Source organism: Cydia fagiglandana, chromosome 5 (assembly GCF_963556715.1).
Source record: "Cydia fagiglandana chromosome 5, ilCydFagi1.1, whole genome shotgun sequence".
NCBI lineage: Eukaryota > Metazoa > Arthropoda > Insecta > Lepidoptera > Tortricidae > Cydia > Cydia fagiglandana.
Genome location: NC_085936.1, coordinates 5,841,446 through 5,856,270, shown reverse-complemented (window position 1 = coordinate 5,856,270; position 14,825 = coordinate 5,841,446). Strand labels below are relative to the sequence as shown.

The 14,825-nt window shown below is 39.9% G+C and overlaps 1 protein-coding gene across 1 annotated transcript in view; it reads left to right on the top strand.

Annotated features, from left to right (window-relative positions):
• The window catches only part of LOC134664358 (cytosolic carboxypeptidase-like protein 5), a 42,339-nt gene extending 28,707 nt beyond the window's left edge, over positions 1-13,632 (top strand). The window contains exons 19-22 of the mRNA XM_063520939.1: positions 4,176-4,193; positions 6,448-6,501; positions 7,515-7,652; positions 9,900-13,632. Of these exons, the coding sequence (XP_063377009.1) occupies positions 4,176-4,193; positions 6,448-6,501; positions 7,515-7,652; positions 9,900-10,454 (765 nt within the window). The 3' untranslated portion in view covers positions 10,455-13,632. The remainder of the gene's footprint in view (positions 1-4,175; positions 4,194-6,447; positions 6,502-7,514; positions 7,653-9,899) is intronic.
• The last annotated feature ends 1,193 nt before the right edge of the window (positions 13,633-14,825 follow it).

The following is a 14,825-nucleotide window of genomic DNA, read 5'->3' as shown; positions in this document are numbered from 1 at the left end:
GTATAAAATAATAGAAAGCGTGTCCGAAAAGCCAGCTAAAATGGCGAAGCAATTTGAAATTAGGGAAGCTAATAGCTTAATTCCAATTTTAGATGATAAGGAGGAAACTGTGGAAAGGATGATAGCGGGAATTGAAATGTTAGATGGCATGTTAACAGATAGTAGCGAAAAGAAGTTGCTGATTTCTTTTGTTTTAAAAACCCGACTTAATAAAATCGCGCAATTGAAGCTAAAATCGACATATGACACCGCTACCCAGCTAGTAGCCGATATAAAAAAATATTTGCTACCTAAGAAATCCGCAAATTCTTTGCTAATACAATTAAACAACATTTCACAAAGAGAAATGTCAATTAGCCAATACGGCGATAAACTAGAGGAATTGTTTATCGGCCTAACAATAGCACAAGCTGACGGGAAATCGGAAGCTTGCGATGTCCTTAGACCGATAAATGAGTCCTTGGCTATCAAAAAGTTTACAGACGGTTTGCGAAACCGCCGATTAAGTACAATTCTAGCTGCCCGGGAGTACACAGAATTGAAGGAAGCCGTCAGAGCTGCTCAAGACGAGGAGCTGGCGCGACCGCAGCCCGAGCCTGTGGTCATGAACATGACCGGAAGAGGTTTCCAGCAACCCCAGCGTTATGGTTGGCGCGGACATGCCTACCAGCCTCGAGCCAGAGCCTACCGCAATCATTGGGTACCGAGCTACCCGATGAGCAGAGGTACTGTACCCACTAATAATTTGTATAGGGGACGCGGACAGCGTGCAAATTTTAGAGGACGTGGTACACAAAGGAACCGCGGCCGTCGAGGAAATGTGTATACATATACACACGAGCCGCAGACCTCACGCAACACGGTGAGTGAAGAACCTTCACAGATGCAGTTTTTTCGAGCATAAAGTTTTGACTATATGTGACGGACTAGACTATGTTAGAGTTTCAGTAGGTGGACAAAATATTATCCTTATGATTGACAATGGTGCAAGTATATCTATTTTACAACGTAGCAAGGTTCCCATAGAATCTCCGACATACGAAAAAGGTACTATAATATCAGGCGTAGGTGGAAAAATTACAAGTAAACATGTGACAGACGCGACTTTAGAATACAGTAATACGATATCGCTTACGCATAGGTTTCATATATTACAGGATGAGGATATGCCATGTCACGCGGATGGCATTCTCGGACTCGACTTCATGCGAAGATATAACGCAATTATAGACTTAATGACGGACGAACTCACGTTACACGATGGGAACGAGAGATACGTGTTACGAATTCAGAGAAGTAGCAATAACGGAACTTGTTTATCACTACCAGCGAGAAGTGAATCATTACATTTAATTAAAGTAAAATCTCTTGACTTGGGAAAGGATTACGTTATAAATTCTGAAAAATTAGCCGAAAATATATTTTTAGCCGGAAGTATAGTTAAAGTTAAACAAAATAGAATACCGGTACGAATTTTAAATACAAGTGACCATGACGTCCAATTACCCATGTTTCTACCTAAATTAGAAAATTTAAATAATTATAACATTTGCAACTTTCACAAAACCGACAACGGAGTAGATCGAGTTAAAAAATTATTACCGTCTTTAAAATTAGACCATTTAAACGATACAGACCGTAGACTTATCGAGTCAATATGTGCCAAATACGCCGATGTCTTTTACTTAGAAGGGGATAAATTAGGAACGTCCAATATATTGAGCCAAAGTATTACCGTGAAACCAAATACTAAACCTATATATACAAAGCCTTATAGATTACCAGCAGAAATGAAATCGGAAGTAAATAAACAAGTTGAACAAATGATTAAAGATGACATAATTGAAGAATCAAATAGCGATTGGAATAGTCCCATACTTTTAGTACCGAAAAAATCAGATGATAACACAAAAAAATGGAGATTAGTTATCGATTACCGTAAAGTAAATAACGTTATTCAAGACGATAAATTCCCTCTTCCGAATATCGTCGAAATTCTAGATTCTTTGTCAGGCGCAATATACTTTAGTCACCTTGATTTACAACAATCATATTACCAAACATCTCTGGATGAAGATAGTAGAAATATCACTTCGTTTTCAACAAGTCAAGGTCAATTTAGAATGAAAAGGCTCCCCATGGGTTTGAAAATTAGTGGTAGTGCATTTTCCCGTGTAATGTCAATAGCAATGTCAGGTCTCTCGTACGAGAAATGTTTTGTTTACATGGACGATTTAGTTATTTTTGGAAGAAATATGAATCAACATAATAAAAACTTAATTGATGTCTTAGAGAGGTTGCGTAAAGTTAACTTGAAAATAAATCCTCAAAAATGTGATTTTCTAAAAAAAGAATTACTTTATTTGGGTCATGTTGTATCGGCGGAAGGTGTGTTACCAGATCCACAAAAAACGAAAGTATTACAAAATTACCCAACACCAACAAATAGTGACGAAGTTAGGCGTTTCGTAGCTTTTTGCAATTACTATAGGAAATTTATCCCTAATTTCGCGGAGATAACTTTACCATTAAACAAATTATGTAGAAAAAACGTAATATTTCAGTGGACCGACGAGTGCGATACGGCGTTTAACATACTAAAAGAAAAACTAATAACACCACCAATCTTACAATATCCCGATTTTTCCATAGAAAACGAATTTATCTTACAAACAGATGCGTCAGCAAAGTCGATCGGTTCCGTGCTATGTAATAAAGACAAAAGGCCTATAGCGTATGCCAGTAGACCCCTAAATAAATCAGAGTTAAATTATCCCATTATTCAGAAAGAACTTTTGGCAATCACATGGAGTGTACGCTATTTCAGACCATATTTGTTTGGACGACGCTTTACAATATTAACAGACCACAGACCACTTCTCTATCTTTTCAGTATGAAAGACCCGTCCAGCAGATTAGTAAAATTTAGATTGCAGTTAGAGGAATATGACTATAAAATAATATACATAAAAGGAAAAACTAACGTAGTAGCAGACGCTTTAAGTAGGATAACAATAACATCAGACGAATTAAAAAATATGAGTGAACAGATTATGGTTATGACAAGGGCCCAGAGTAAAAAATTAATGCAAGATAACGGATCGAGTGACAGTAATATTATGGATCTTAGTATATCCGAAAATTTAAGGTCTGATCAGCCGAGAATTGCGGAAATATTAAGAAAGCCTAATAACTCTGTAGAAATGTTATTTGGGTCAGAAGATGAGTTAAGAATATTGAGAAAAAATAAGTTAATAACCAGAGAAAAAGATTGTTTTGCGTACGTAAAAGATAAATTACGTCTTTACATTAACCTTAATTATACGTCATATTTCACGCGAGCCGTATTTGTGAGTATGTTAAGTGATTTCTGTAAAGAGATACAAGTAGATGAGTTATGTATAATAAAAAATGATAAAAACGCGTTATTTATAAAATCTCTGGTAAATGAAATAAAGTTAAATAAAAGTTGGTCCGGACCGAAAGTAAATGTCCTAGGAAAAATAAACAGAATTACTGACAAAGATGAGAGACGAGTTATAATGAACGACTATCATTTGTTACCAACAAGCGGACATGCCGGCGTTCGCAGAATGATAAGTAATATTAAGTCAAAATACTACTGGCCAGGTTTAGAAAATGACGTTAGGGAATATGTGAAAAAGTGTAGTAAATGTCAAGTATCTAAGTACTCTAAGAACTTAAGACAGCCAATGACTATCACAACGACAGCGACATCCGCCTTCGAGAAAATATATCTCGACCTACTCGGACCACTCGATGCCGACGCGGAAGATAACAAATACGTTCTCACATTGCAGTGCGAACTGACCAAGTACATTGAGGCGTATCCCCTACAGCGTAAGGATACAATTAGCGTAGCAAGATCTCTAGTAAGTAATTTTATATTAAGGTATGGCATCCCAGGAGCGATATCAACAGATCGCGGTACGGAGTTTATGTCAGCTACTATGGACGAAGTATGTAAGTTATTAAAAATAAGTAAATTTAATTCAACCGCATATCACCATCAATCAATAGGCGCATTAGAGAATATGCACAAACATTTAGCCGCATTTATGAGAATACAGTGCGACGGACACCCTGACACGTGGAGTCAGTGGTTACCGTTCTGGTGTTTCGCGTATAATACAACAGTACATACAGCCACAAAGTATTCACCATTCGAGTTGGTTTTCGGAAAGAAATGTAATATCCCTAGTAATTTAACTAACACTGTAGAACCTATGTATAACTCAGAAGATTATGCTTTAGAATTAAAATACAGACTACAATTAGCACATAAAGATGCTAGAGAAAATTTGTTAAAAACAAAAGAATTACGAAAAATATATTATGATAAGTTATCGAACTCAATGACTTATAAAAAGGATGATCTTGTTTTAATTAAGTCAGAAACTGGGAAAAAATTTGATAACCTTTTTAAAGGACCTTTTAAAGTCATAGAGGACGATGGAGTAAATGTTAAGTTAGATATAGATGGTAAGATCGATCTTGTCCATAAAAATAGAACTAAACCTTTTTATAATTAGTATTATATTATGTTTTAATGTTTAGTGTGTAACAATTAATTTTAATGTTCTAAAATGTTGTAGTTAACTTTGCCATTATAATTGTCATTGTAACCTTTACTCTTAAGATTAAAATTTACATATAAAATAAAAAACACATTGTATATTTTTATACATTTATTTTAATACAAAAAAAAATGTAATTTAACAATTAATTTTTTTTCAAAAGCACCCCCCAGGTGAGGTGTGCATATACTATACGTGTATGTAACTAGATGTAGAGAGAACATGTAAGTTAGTTTAGTCAGTCTGATTATAACCATCGAGCTAGACTCACGTCTTTTATTCCAACTGTCCACCATACCTCACGCTGCCGCCCAAGTACACGCCGCATATATTCGAGGAGGTAATACAGTGCAACTACAACACGGGCCGCCTCGTCAACGTGCTGCCGCCGCCCGTGCGCGACGCGCCCGCGCCGCCCAACGCGCAGCCGCTGCCGCCCAAGTACACGCCGCATATATTCGAGGAGGTAATACAGTGCAACTACAACACGGGCCGCCTCGTCAACGTGCTGCCGCCGCCCGTGCGCGACGCGCCCGCGCCGCCCAACGCGCAGCCGCTGCCGCCCAAGTACACGCCGCATATATTCGAGGAGGTAATACAGTGCAACTACAACACGGGCCGCCTCGTCAACGTGCTGCCGCCGCCCGTGCGCGACGCGCCCGCGCCGCCCAACGCGCAGCCGCTGCCGCCCAAGTACACGCCGCATATATTCGAGGAGGTAATATTTTAGAGCAGAGATCTCCCGACCCCGATTCCGACCCGCGACGCGTTCCGATCCGGCCCGCCGACACCCAAAGCTTCCGGCCCGCGGCGGCCACCAGGAGTTCAGCCCTAATAGCGGCAACCGGATACACCCCCCGGGCGCCGACGGTGGCCCGCGCGAAAGTTTCTGAGGCGCAATATGGCCCTCAGGTAAAAAAGCTTGGAGACCCCTGTTTTAGAGGAACTAACAGTCTCAGCAAAGAAACGCTATAGAGTGAGTACTGATGTGCCGTCGGAAAGTGACCACATAGAAAATTTCGGAAACTTATAATATTTTTGTAAGTGGATTGTAATATTCCGTGTCCAAAATTAAAGTTTCCCTTTGCCTATGATTTTTTTTCTGATATTTCTGAGATTTTTTCCAAGTATTGTTAAACTTTCCGAAACTTGCACATCTGTAAGAGTGACAACTTTATGCTTGTTCGTGGGCATTTTCACGTAACCATTAACGGCTGGTTAGAACTAACTTAGAACTCGTTACAAAACTGACGATCAATGTCAAATCCCATACATTTAATCCCACACGTTACTGAAACATGACTTAAGTCGCGCTTTATAAAGTACAACTTAGAATGAAAATGCCCTCGTAACAGCTAAGGCAATCACATAGGCCCAGAAACGCTTGTACCTATAATCTATGTAATCTGTGACGTTTCTTTACTGCTGAGGTTATAGTACTTATAGTAATTGGTAATAATAATAATTGAAGACATCTTGATATTATCTCTATTCTATTCTCTTCTCACTTTCTGTGCTAAAAAATTGCAAAGCACGTACATACTACATACCTGAGTAACTAATATATTCGAAATGTATAAATTAGACAACAAAGCTTCCCAAATAGAACCTGCAACTTTGCCATCAGGTTTTGACATTAAGTACGTGTATTTTATGACCCAAATGAATTAAATTGCTTATTCAAATGAATGGGATCACAATATAATTATGTGAGTGTGTAGTAGCTTTTTATAGCAGTTACTTAGCATTATCCGTGGGCAAAAAATCCGTTGGCAAAGTTGCCACTCAATTCACTGAAATAGTTTGCAAAAGCAATGACAAAGTTTTAGAACCGGTACCCACATTTCAGATAAGGCTCCGCAGTAGGAATCTGGAGAATTCGGAAGATATAGATCCCTGGCAGGTTGGTCTTCTCCGCCGGCTTATTCCCAGTAGCTCAGTGATCACCTGGCAATTTTACCAATGGATACAACTTTGCCCTGTCGTTTAACTTTGTACACCGTAAATTTCTAATTTGGTAAACTTGTCAAGTAATTAATATTAATCTTAAGTCACAAGTGTAATGGGAAAAATAGGAGCTTCTATATCGTAATATTTAGTACACTATATAGACATAGCACAGTACGCTTTAGTAGTCTAATGTCGGGAACAATAATTGCGTTGCCCAAAGTTCTTGGTCGCAATTTCGATTGAAGATAAGTTGTTATTGCTTTCCTTTTTATTAAGAAAATGACTAATATTTACGGAACTTTACTGTTTAGAACTTAACACAAAAGCATTAAAATGTTAATACAGGAAATAATGTAGAAATCTTATATTTTCATTTTGAATCACTTGTGCTTTTTTCATGTAAGTAGTAGATTAGAGGTAAGTTTAAAATATACGTGTTCATGTATCATAATGATCTGCAATACGTCATAGTGGTATCTAGCGGTAGAATTAAAGTACCTATGATAGGCAGAAATCTCTTCCAAATTCTCCAGATTTTTTCATTGGTTGTTAACTTTACCACAGCCGCTTACAGCACAATAGCTTGTTGCTGGATACATGCACTTTAGATTATTGAAACTAAATATAAAACCAAAACTCTGTCAATCGTTTCGTGGTCAGAAGCGGATATGGGCGGTTTTTGATTAAATATTATTTTGTATATTATTATAGTAAATTCGAGTTGCTTTTGAATGTCCCGGAGGTAACATTGCCCACCAAAAAATTATTTTCATCACCTAATAATTTAAAAAAAACTAAGTTTAAGCAAAAATATTTTTTTAAATAATAGCTATTGTTACATACTTCTTTAGTGGGCAAAGTTGCAGATTTTCTAAATCAATATCATTTCGCGTGGACAAAATAACCAAACCTATATTAACTCGTATCTAAACATTAGTCACTTTTCTAATCTGCATTGACATCCAGGTGGGGCGTTCTCTCGGCGCGTCCATCCTGGACCTGACGGGGCACCACCCCAACTCGCGCGTGCCGTGCTCCGAGCACCGCACGCTCGCCTCCGTGCGCGACTGGCTGCGCGCGCACACGCGCACCGCGCGACCCACGGTGCGTATATCACTGTGTTCGGGGACCTGAGGGCCTACCGTGAACCACGTTCGACGAGTTGCCTCTCTGTCGCACTTGTAAATTCGTTTGTAAGTGTGATGGGGAGGCAACCCGTGGAACGTGGTTCGCGGTAGGCCCTCTGATGGGCACCACCCGAACTCGCGCGTGCCGTGCTCCAAGCACCGCATGCTCGCTTCCGTGCGCGACTGGCTGCGTGCGCACAAGCGCACTGCGTCCCACGGTGCGTATATTGTGTTCAGGGTTCAGGGATCCTGATATAATTAGTCTGCCAAACCAATTTGTCAGTAGAAAAAGGCACGAAATTCAACATTTATACGGAAGTACAACCACGCTACAATTTTCGAATGTGTCGCATTTTTCTACTGACAAAAATGGCTCGTGAAACTATACTTGGTATTAATTAGGGCGCTGGTTCAGCGCGATCTTGGACCTGGTGGCACCACCACAACCAGTAGAATAGACATTTGACCCTCAGAAAAACCACACAAAGAAACAAGCTGGGAATGAGTCCTCTCTCCTCTGGCGTCAACACAGGTATAAGGCCCTGGTCTCCTATAAACGCCATCGGCCGCTTACAGCGTCTGCGTCACGATGCTTACTATAGAGATGTACTGTTGTGGTCTGTTTTAGACGTCGACGTCAGCGTCTTTTTTGTTCAAAAACGTTGACGCTGACGCCAGACGCCGCGTACAGCATAAAATAGGAGACCAGGGCCTAAGTATAAAGACGCACAGACTACTCGACAACTATTTTAATATAATATAAATTAAAATAAAATGAGTTTAGATATATCAATGTGATGTGGCCAATTCAACAAAACAAATGTGCTTTAATGTTAAGGTCGTTAATAGGTACCTACATAGGCATTTTTCCCAACACAACATTGTCAGTATTTTCACATCGATATCTTAAACCTTGACTGTAACTTCCCTTATTTATATGTATAAGTATCTAAAGCATTATGTGGGTGACATGACATGACAATTCAGGTTATTTTCATTTTCCCCATTTTTAAAAACCAACTCCGGCTTACGTTTTTGTTGCTTTTTTGTCTTTCTTTTTTTGTCTTTTAATATAACTGTACCTCTTTAATTTTTCAGTGCTTAAATACAACCCACCCAGTCCAACCAAACCACCTTAAAATACCACCAGCCTTTTGTTAATTATTGGGGTAAGAGATTCGCCAAAATCCGAAGAAAATAATCCATCCATCCATCTCTCACTAGTTACTAAACCGATCGGGTGTGTTGTCTTTGCAATGTTACCTCACACGAAACTGGCAAGATTTGGCGGATTCATGTTTAATGTAGCATTTATTGTTTTTCTTTTATGGCAACCTTAGATATCGTAAACCTTTTCGCAATGCGCGGAGGTTACATTACATTGTAATCGTGTGCGATTGCGCGTCCATAGCCGTCTTTAGCGGTAAAACGGTTAGGGCGACTTGCACCATTCAATAACCCGGGGTTAACCGGTTAAACTTGGAGTTACCATGGTTACCAGTGCAATTTGACACTGGGTTAACGGTTTAACCGCTTAACACTGGTTTAGTGCGATGGTGCAAGTGGGCCTTAAGGGCTCATCGTCTAAATAGACGATGCGATTTCATTACATTGCGGGTTTTGATCGGTCGGCTGAATTGGATGTAAAGCCTCCTCCACACTCGTGCGCGAATCGCGGCGCGAAGCCGCGAACGCGAGTGTGGCGTCGATTTTCGCGGACAGCGAAATCACGCGCATAGTCTGGAGGGGGCTTAACAAACAGTCCGCAATGTAACTAAAATCGCATGCAAGATCGCGCGCCGTCTAAATCTGCCCTTAATCAAATAGTGCGGACGCCGCCTTACTAGAAAAATTATCACATAGGTACTGATACTACTGATGTATAGTCGACGTCAAAGATATGTTTACACTTTTGCACCTTACTCCTTTGTAATAAGGCGAAAAATGTAAACTTATCTTTGACTGTACTGTACACGATACTAGAAGTGCCTCATATAACATATTAGTGCCTTTTTATGAGATGCTATTATGATTCCGTCACGCTTTGCTGTTTTTTTATCTATCAATATCTATCTCTATATGATGTTTTGTCTCTATATGATAAAAATTAAAAGATGAATGCTTTATTTCATGTTTTTCACGCGATAAAAGCTATTTAACATGAGTTTAGCCCGAGTAAAATGTTAACAAAGCGAGCTTCATAACGGGAGCATCTTATTTCCAGCTGACCATGTCGCGGCTGCGGCCGAAGACGTCGTCGCCGACGCGCGCGCCGCTGTACGCGCGCTCCAAGGCCAAGGTGTCGGACGCCGAGCGCAAGGAGAACACCTACGCCGGCGCCAAGGCCGACGAGCACCGCACACCCCCCGCGCGCTCCGTGCACGACCTCGCCGCCGCCGCCTCGCGCTACCGCGAGCCCGACCCCAAGCCCAAGGCCCTCGGCAAGCGCCGCAACGTGCTCGCGGTGCGTAAACCCAACTCCAGCAAGACCCAGCTCGCCAAGCAGAAGCCCGCGCGCCGCTCCGCCGACGACGGCAGCCCGCGCCCCTCCATCCTGTCCACCAAGATCGGCGCCAAGCGGAGCTCGAACCGCTCCCTCCGCCCCAACCGCTGCCGCGCCATGGCGTCCTCCTCCTCCGAGGAGATCTCCGGCTGGGAGGAGGCGGGCGAGACGCTGTCCACCCTCTCCCGGGCGGAGTCGCTGTCCGGCAAGCGGCGGCCGCCGGCGTTCGCCGCCCCGCAGCACCTGAAGAAGCTGCGCCTCAAGACCGCCTTGTAGCGCAAGCCGCGCGCGCGCCCGCAGCCCCTCCCCCCCGACCCGTGCGCGCCACACCCCTCCGGCTAATGACCCCACGACTAGTCTTGGACCCGACTAGGCCGCCTAACTCTTGACCGGTGACAGGTGTCTCCTACATTTTGAGCCTTATTTTAAATGTCTTAAGGTTCAAATCGATGTCAATAGAGATTATCTGAGCCGGTTTAAAGCCTGCTATGGCACCTAGGCATAGCTATAAATGCGTGGTATATTAATATTAGCGTGTACCGCTATAGATGACTGATTCGAGGCATAAAACTAAAATAATTATATGCTGAAAACTAGCAAACGATAGCAAGTGGTAGAGAGGAGACGGCCTAGTGCGATCAAGAATGCTAGTCCGCCCCTTATCATCTCATTGGCGTATTCACTAGTGATTTTTCAGCTATCTACGATACGCATCAGCCAGTGGCGGATTTCCCATAAGGCACAGTAGGCCCGGGCCTAGGGCGGCGAGATATTAGGGGCGGCAAATTGAGACAAAAAATTCGCTGATGATAACAAAAAATAACTCAAAATTAGGCCAGGCAACGAATTCTCAAAAAAGGTAATATATCTTTTCGTTGCCTGATCTAAATGTAGTCAATATGATGGGTGCTGATGCTGAGAAAGGGGCGGCTACAAGGCTTGGGGCCTAGGGCGGCAAAGACTGTAAATCCGCCACTGGCATCAGCTTACGCTACTCGTAAATATAAGTAATTGAAGAATTGCCAGCGAAACGCTAGTGTAAACCCTTTAGCAAGTCTGACAAACGGCGGCCGCTCGCGATACGAGTATGCCATATATGTATAAATATAAAGTACGAGTGCTCGACCCTTTTCCTATTTTTAACGTAGATTTATTAAAACGTGACCGGTTTTTCTTTGGATTTTATACTTGCCACGACAGTCGATAGTTTCTGATTGATATCCGTACTATAAGCACTGTATGTTTCCTATCGAAATAAGATATAGAAAGTCTAATAGACTCGTTCCCTTTATCTCCACCGAAAAAAAACGTACCTTCAAAACAACAGGTATATTGTGAGTTATTATTTTTTGTTGCAGTTTTACAGATTTATATAGTACATATAAGTTTTGTGTGATGGAAATTTTATTGTTTTAAATAAAAATAAACGTATGTCTATTGCAAATAGGTACTATTCTCCATACCGTGTGTGTATTTTTCTTTATTTTATGTTTCAAATTATGATAAAATTGTATACATATACACTACAATACTTTGCACTTTAAAGTAAGGCTTTATTAAAAGACATATTAGAAAAGCTATATCCTTATAATATGCTAAATTTGTAAAGTATAGTGTTCCCCATAGGGTAATAGCTCCTGGAGCGGTTTGTAAAATGATTATGATCTCATTAAGAAAATTTTATAAACCTGTGGTTGCTGACGGAAGCGTGTATCACAAAATGTATTTAGTATTTACTTATTTTTGTTCATACCAAATACGTATAGACCCTACCTTGGTGGCAAGTGGTATAATTAATTTTTTACGTTTATAGATTTGTATGTGCACTTTTACCGTTTAGCATACTTAAGGTCAGACAGGGCAAGTTGGGAGAAATACCTCTACCCAATACAACATGTCAAAGTCAGGGGTAGAAAGTTTCCCCTACGGTCTAAAGCAGAAAACGTGCAATCTTCTCAATTTCTGTTATGAAATAAAGGTACTTCATCATTGGCGTTGGACCTGCGGTCACAGAATAAATAATAGTATTGCCGTACAGAAAGGAACTTCCTACAAAACCGAAGTTTGACAGCGAGGGTCGAATCATGCTATCACTGTCTAATATATGGCACTATCCCTTTCGGCTATTTAGGGTTGTCAAAATTCAAGTGATTTTCTTATCTGTGGTCGTGCACGCAAAAGGAAGTCAAGTGGTGCCAACCCTAATAATTTCTCGGAGCAATGCTGAGCCGAGTGCAGCCGAGTTTGGCCGAAGTCAGGAGTTTCGCACCTCTGCTGCGGTTCGGATATATCCGTCGTTGACGTCAAAAAGAATATAATACCTATTCATTGTGTCACCAAGCTACGGTCTAGACGTATGTTACCTTATAAGGCTGTCAGTAGAGTTTGCCCTAAATCGTTCTTGTTAATACTTCTATGATAACAGTAATTTTATACCATGTCTTTTTACGTTTTTTTACATACTTCACTGCTGACAGCCCCAAATAACACAGAAGTAATACATTGTTTAAATGCAGTTTCAAAACTATATATCATATAAATATGATTACAGGCTTCACAAAGATTGCTATAAATATAATAAGACTACATTTACTGATTATCACAAAGTAGTATAGAAGGTGTCACAGATGTATACTGTATGCATTATTATTTGCGTTATTTGACACATTGTGACTGACGTATATAGAGATGTAACTAACCCAAATCGATTGTCACAGCTAGCGATTACGATTGGATGGCACGTAGACTGAGGTATCGAATTGTGACGTATCATGAATTTTTATTTGAGATTTAAATAAAGCTAGAATTATATGGTTTTCCCGCAAGGTAAATGCATTTAATACACCGACCGAGTAGGTCGCACCCATCGTCAAAATCTAAACTAACTGGGGATCTATTTTAAAGTTTATTTTTGTTATTTCTGTGTCAATTTTGTTGTCTGTTAGGTGACGATAAATATATCCATATTTACAGTTAATTATCCACCTTTTCCTTACTTTTATTAAAAGAAAAATGAAAAATTCATATAGATTTACTTAGACAACTACCGAATACCGATTCATAACGGTGGTGTCCGGCCAACCCTAAAATTAAAAAAAAAAAGACGTAGAACGTAAACGTTCGCAGTGCAATTGTTTTCCTTTGTGATTTCGATGTGCAAGACATTTTACGTTGTATTGCTGTTGTGAGTGACAGATATCAAATAACGCAAATAATAATGCATACAGTATAATTATACTCTGGGCAATCCGTAAACCATAGCTGTGCAATATATTGTATAGAAAAACGTTAATAATGATTTTAAGCTAATTATGAAATAATGGAAATTTAATCCTAATGAACTATTGAAATTTTTAGTTGTGTGTAAAGTGTTTATCATAGAAAGTATTGTATGTATATTTTAAAATAGTAACTATTTATTATGAAATGTAATAAACAATTATAATAACAGCAATGTTCTCTCAGAAAAGTTGTATTCTTTATATCCCCTCTTCATTTTAACCCTTATCTAAAACTTCACAGCTATGCTACAATCAACCTTGTGTGGAGAAAATAAAGACAAACATACTCTACGCTTTATGACTGAGCTCCAGAAACCAAAATGTATGGTTTTAGTGCCATCTATATTTCTATAATAGGGTAAATCCTACATACCTCACTGTGTAGAAATCAATTTTTGTGGGGGATTTGTACAGTTGGTACCCAATAAATGTGTGCAATGCTTCTGTGTATTATGGACTATCTAACATTGTGCGTGTGTCAATGACAGGTGAGGATAGATTCTCATATAAGGGGTCATCCATTAATTACATCACACGTTTAGGGGGAGGGAGGGGGTCAAGAAAATGTGACATTGTGACATGGGTGAGGGGGGAGACACAAACTTTGTGACGTCACTTTAACTTCATCAGCAACCGAAAATTTATTTGAATTATTTTATCCGCTGTACATTTAAATAACAAGTTTTTAAAACGATAATCGTTTTTATTCGTTTAATTTTCTTTCCTAAGCAGTTTTGGGTTATAAAATTACTAATATTTATATCGTCAAAAACATTTTGATAAAATATTAATTATACTTACCTAATTCGATTTGACGATTTTTCGTAGAAAAAAATGTGACGTCACACTAGGGGGGAGGGGTTTACCAAATGTGACCAAGTGTGACAAGGAGGGGTCAAAAAACCTAGAAATTCGTGTGACGTAATTAATGGATGACCCCTAAGGTCAATGTGGTGGCCAGCAATTAAAATGTCTGATTTTGGGAAGACAACAGGACAAGAATTCACTTTGTGTACATTTTTTGCTCAGACACAATCAGAAAGAGCTTCGCTTATTTTGCTCTCTGAGGGCCTACGGTGAACCACGTTTGATGTGTTGCCTCTCTGTCGCATTTGTAAATTCGTACGTAAGTGTGACAGGGAGGTAACACGTCGAACGTGGTTCGCGGTAGGCCCTCTGATACTGACCTGTAAGTGGAGTATGCATAAAAACAAGAGTTAGAAGTGATGAAAGAGCTTAGAGATTTATCTTATGAGATATTCTTCCCCACATTGACCTTATAACAGAAACAACTCCCAATATATACTCATATCACTTGATAGCTGGATGTGTCAGTGGTGAAAAGGCAATAATGTATACCTAAGAT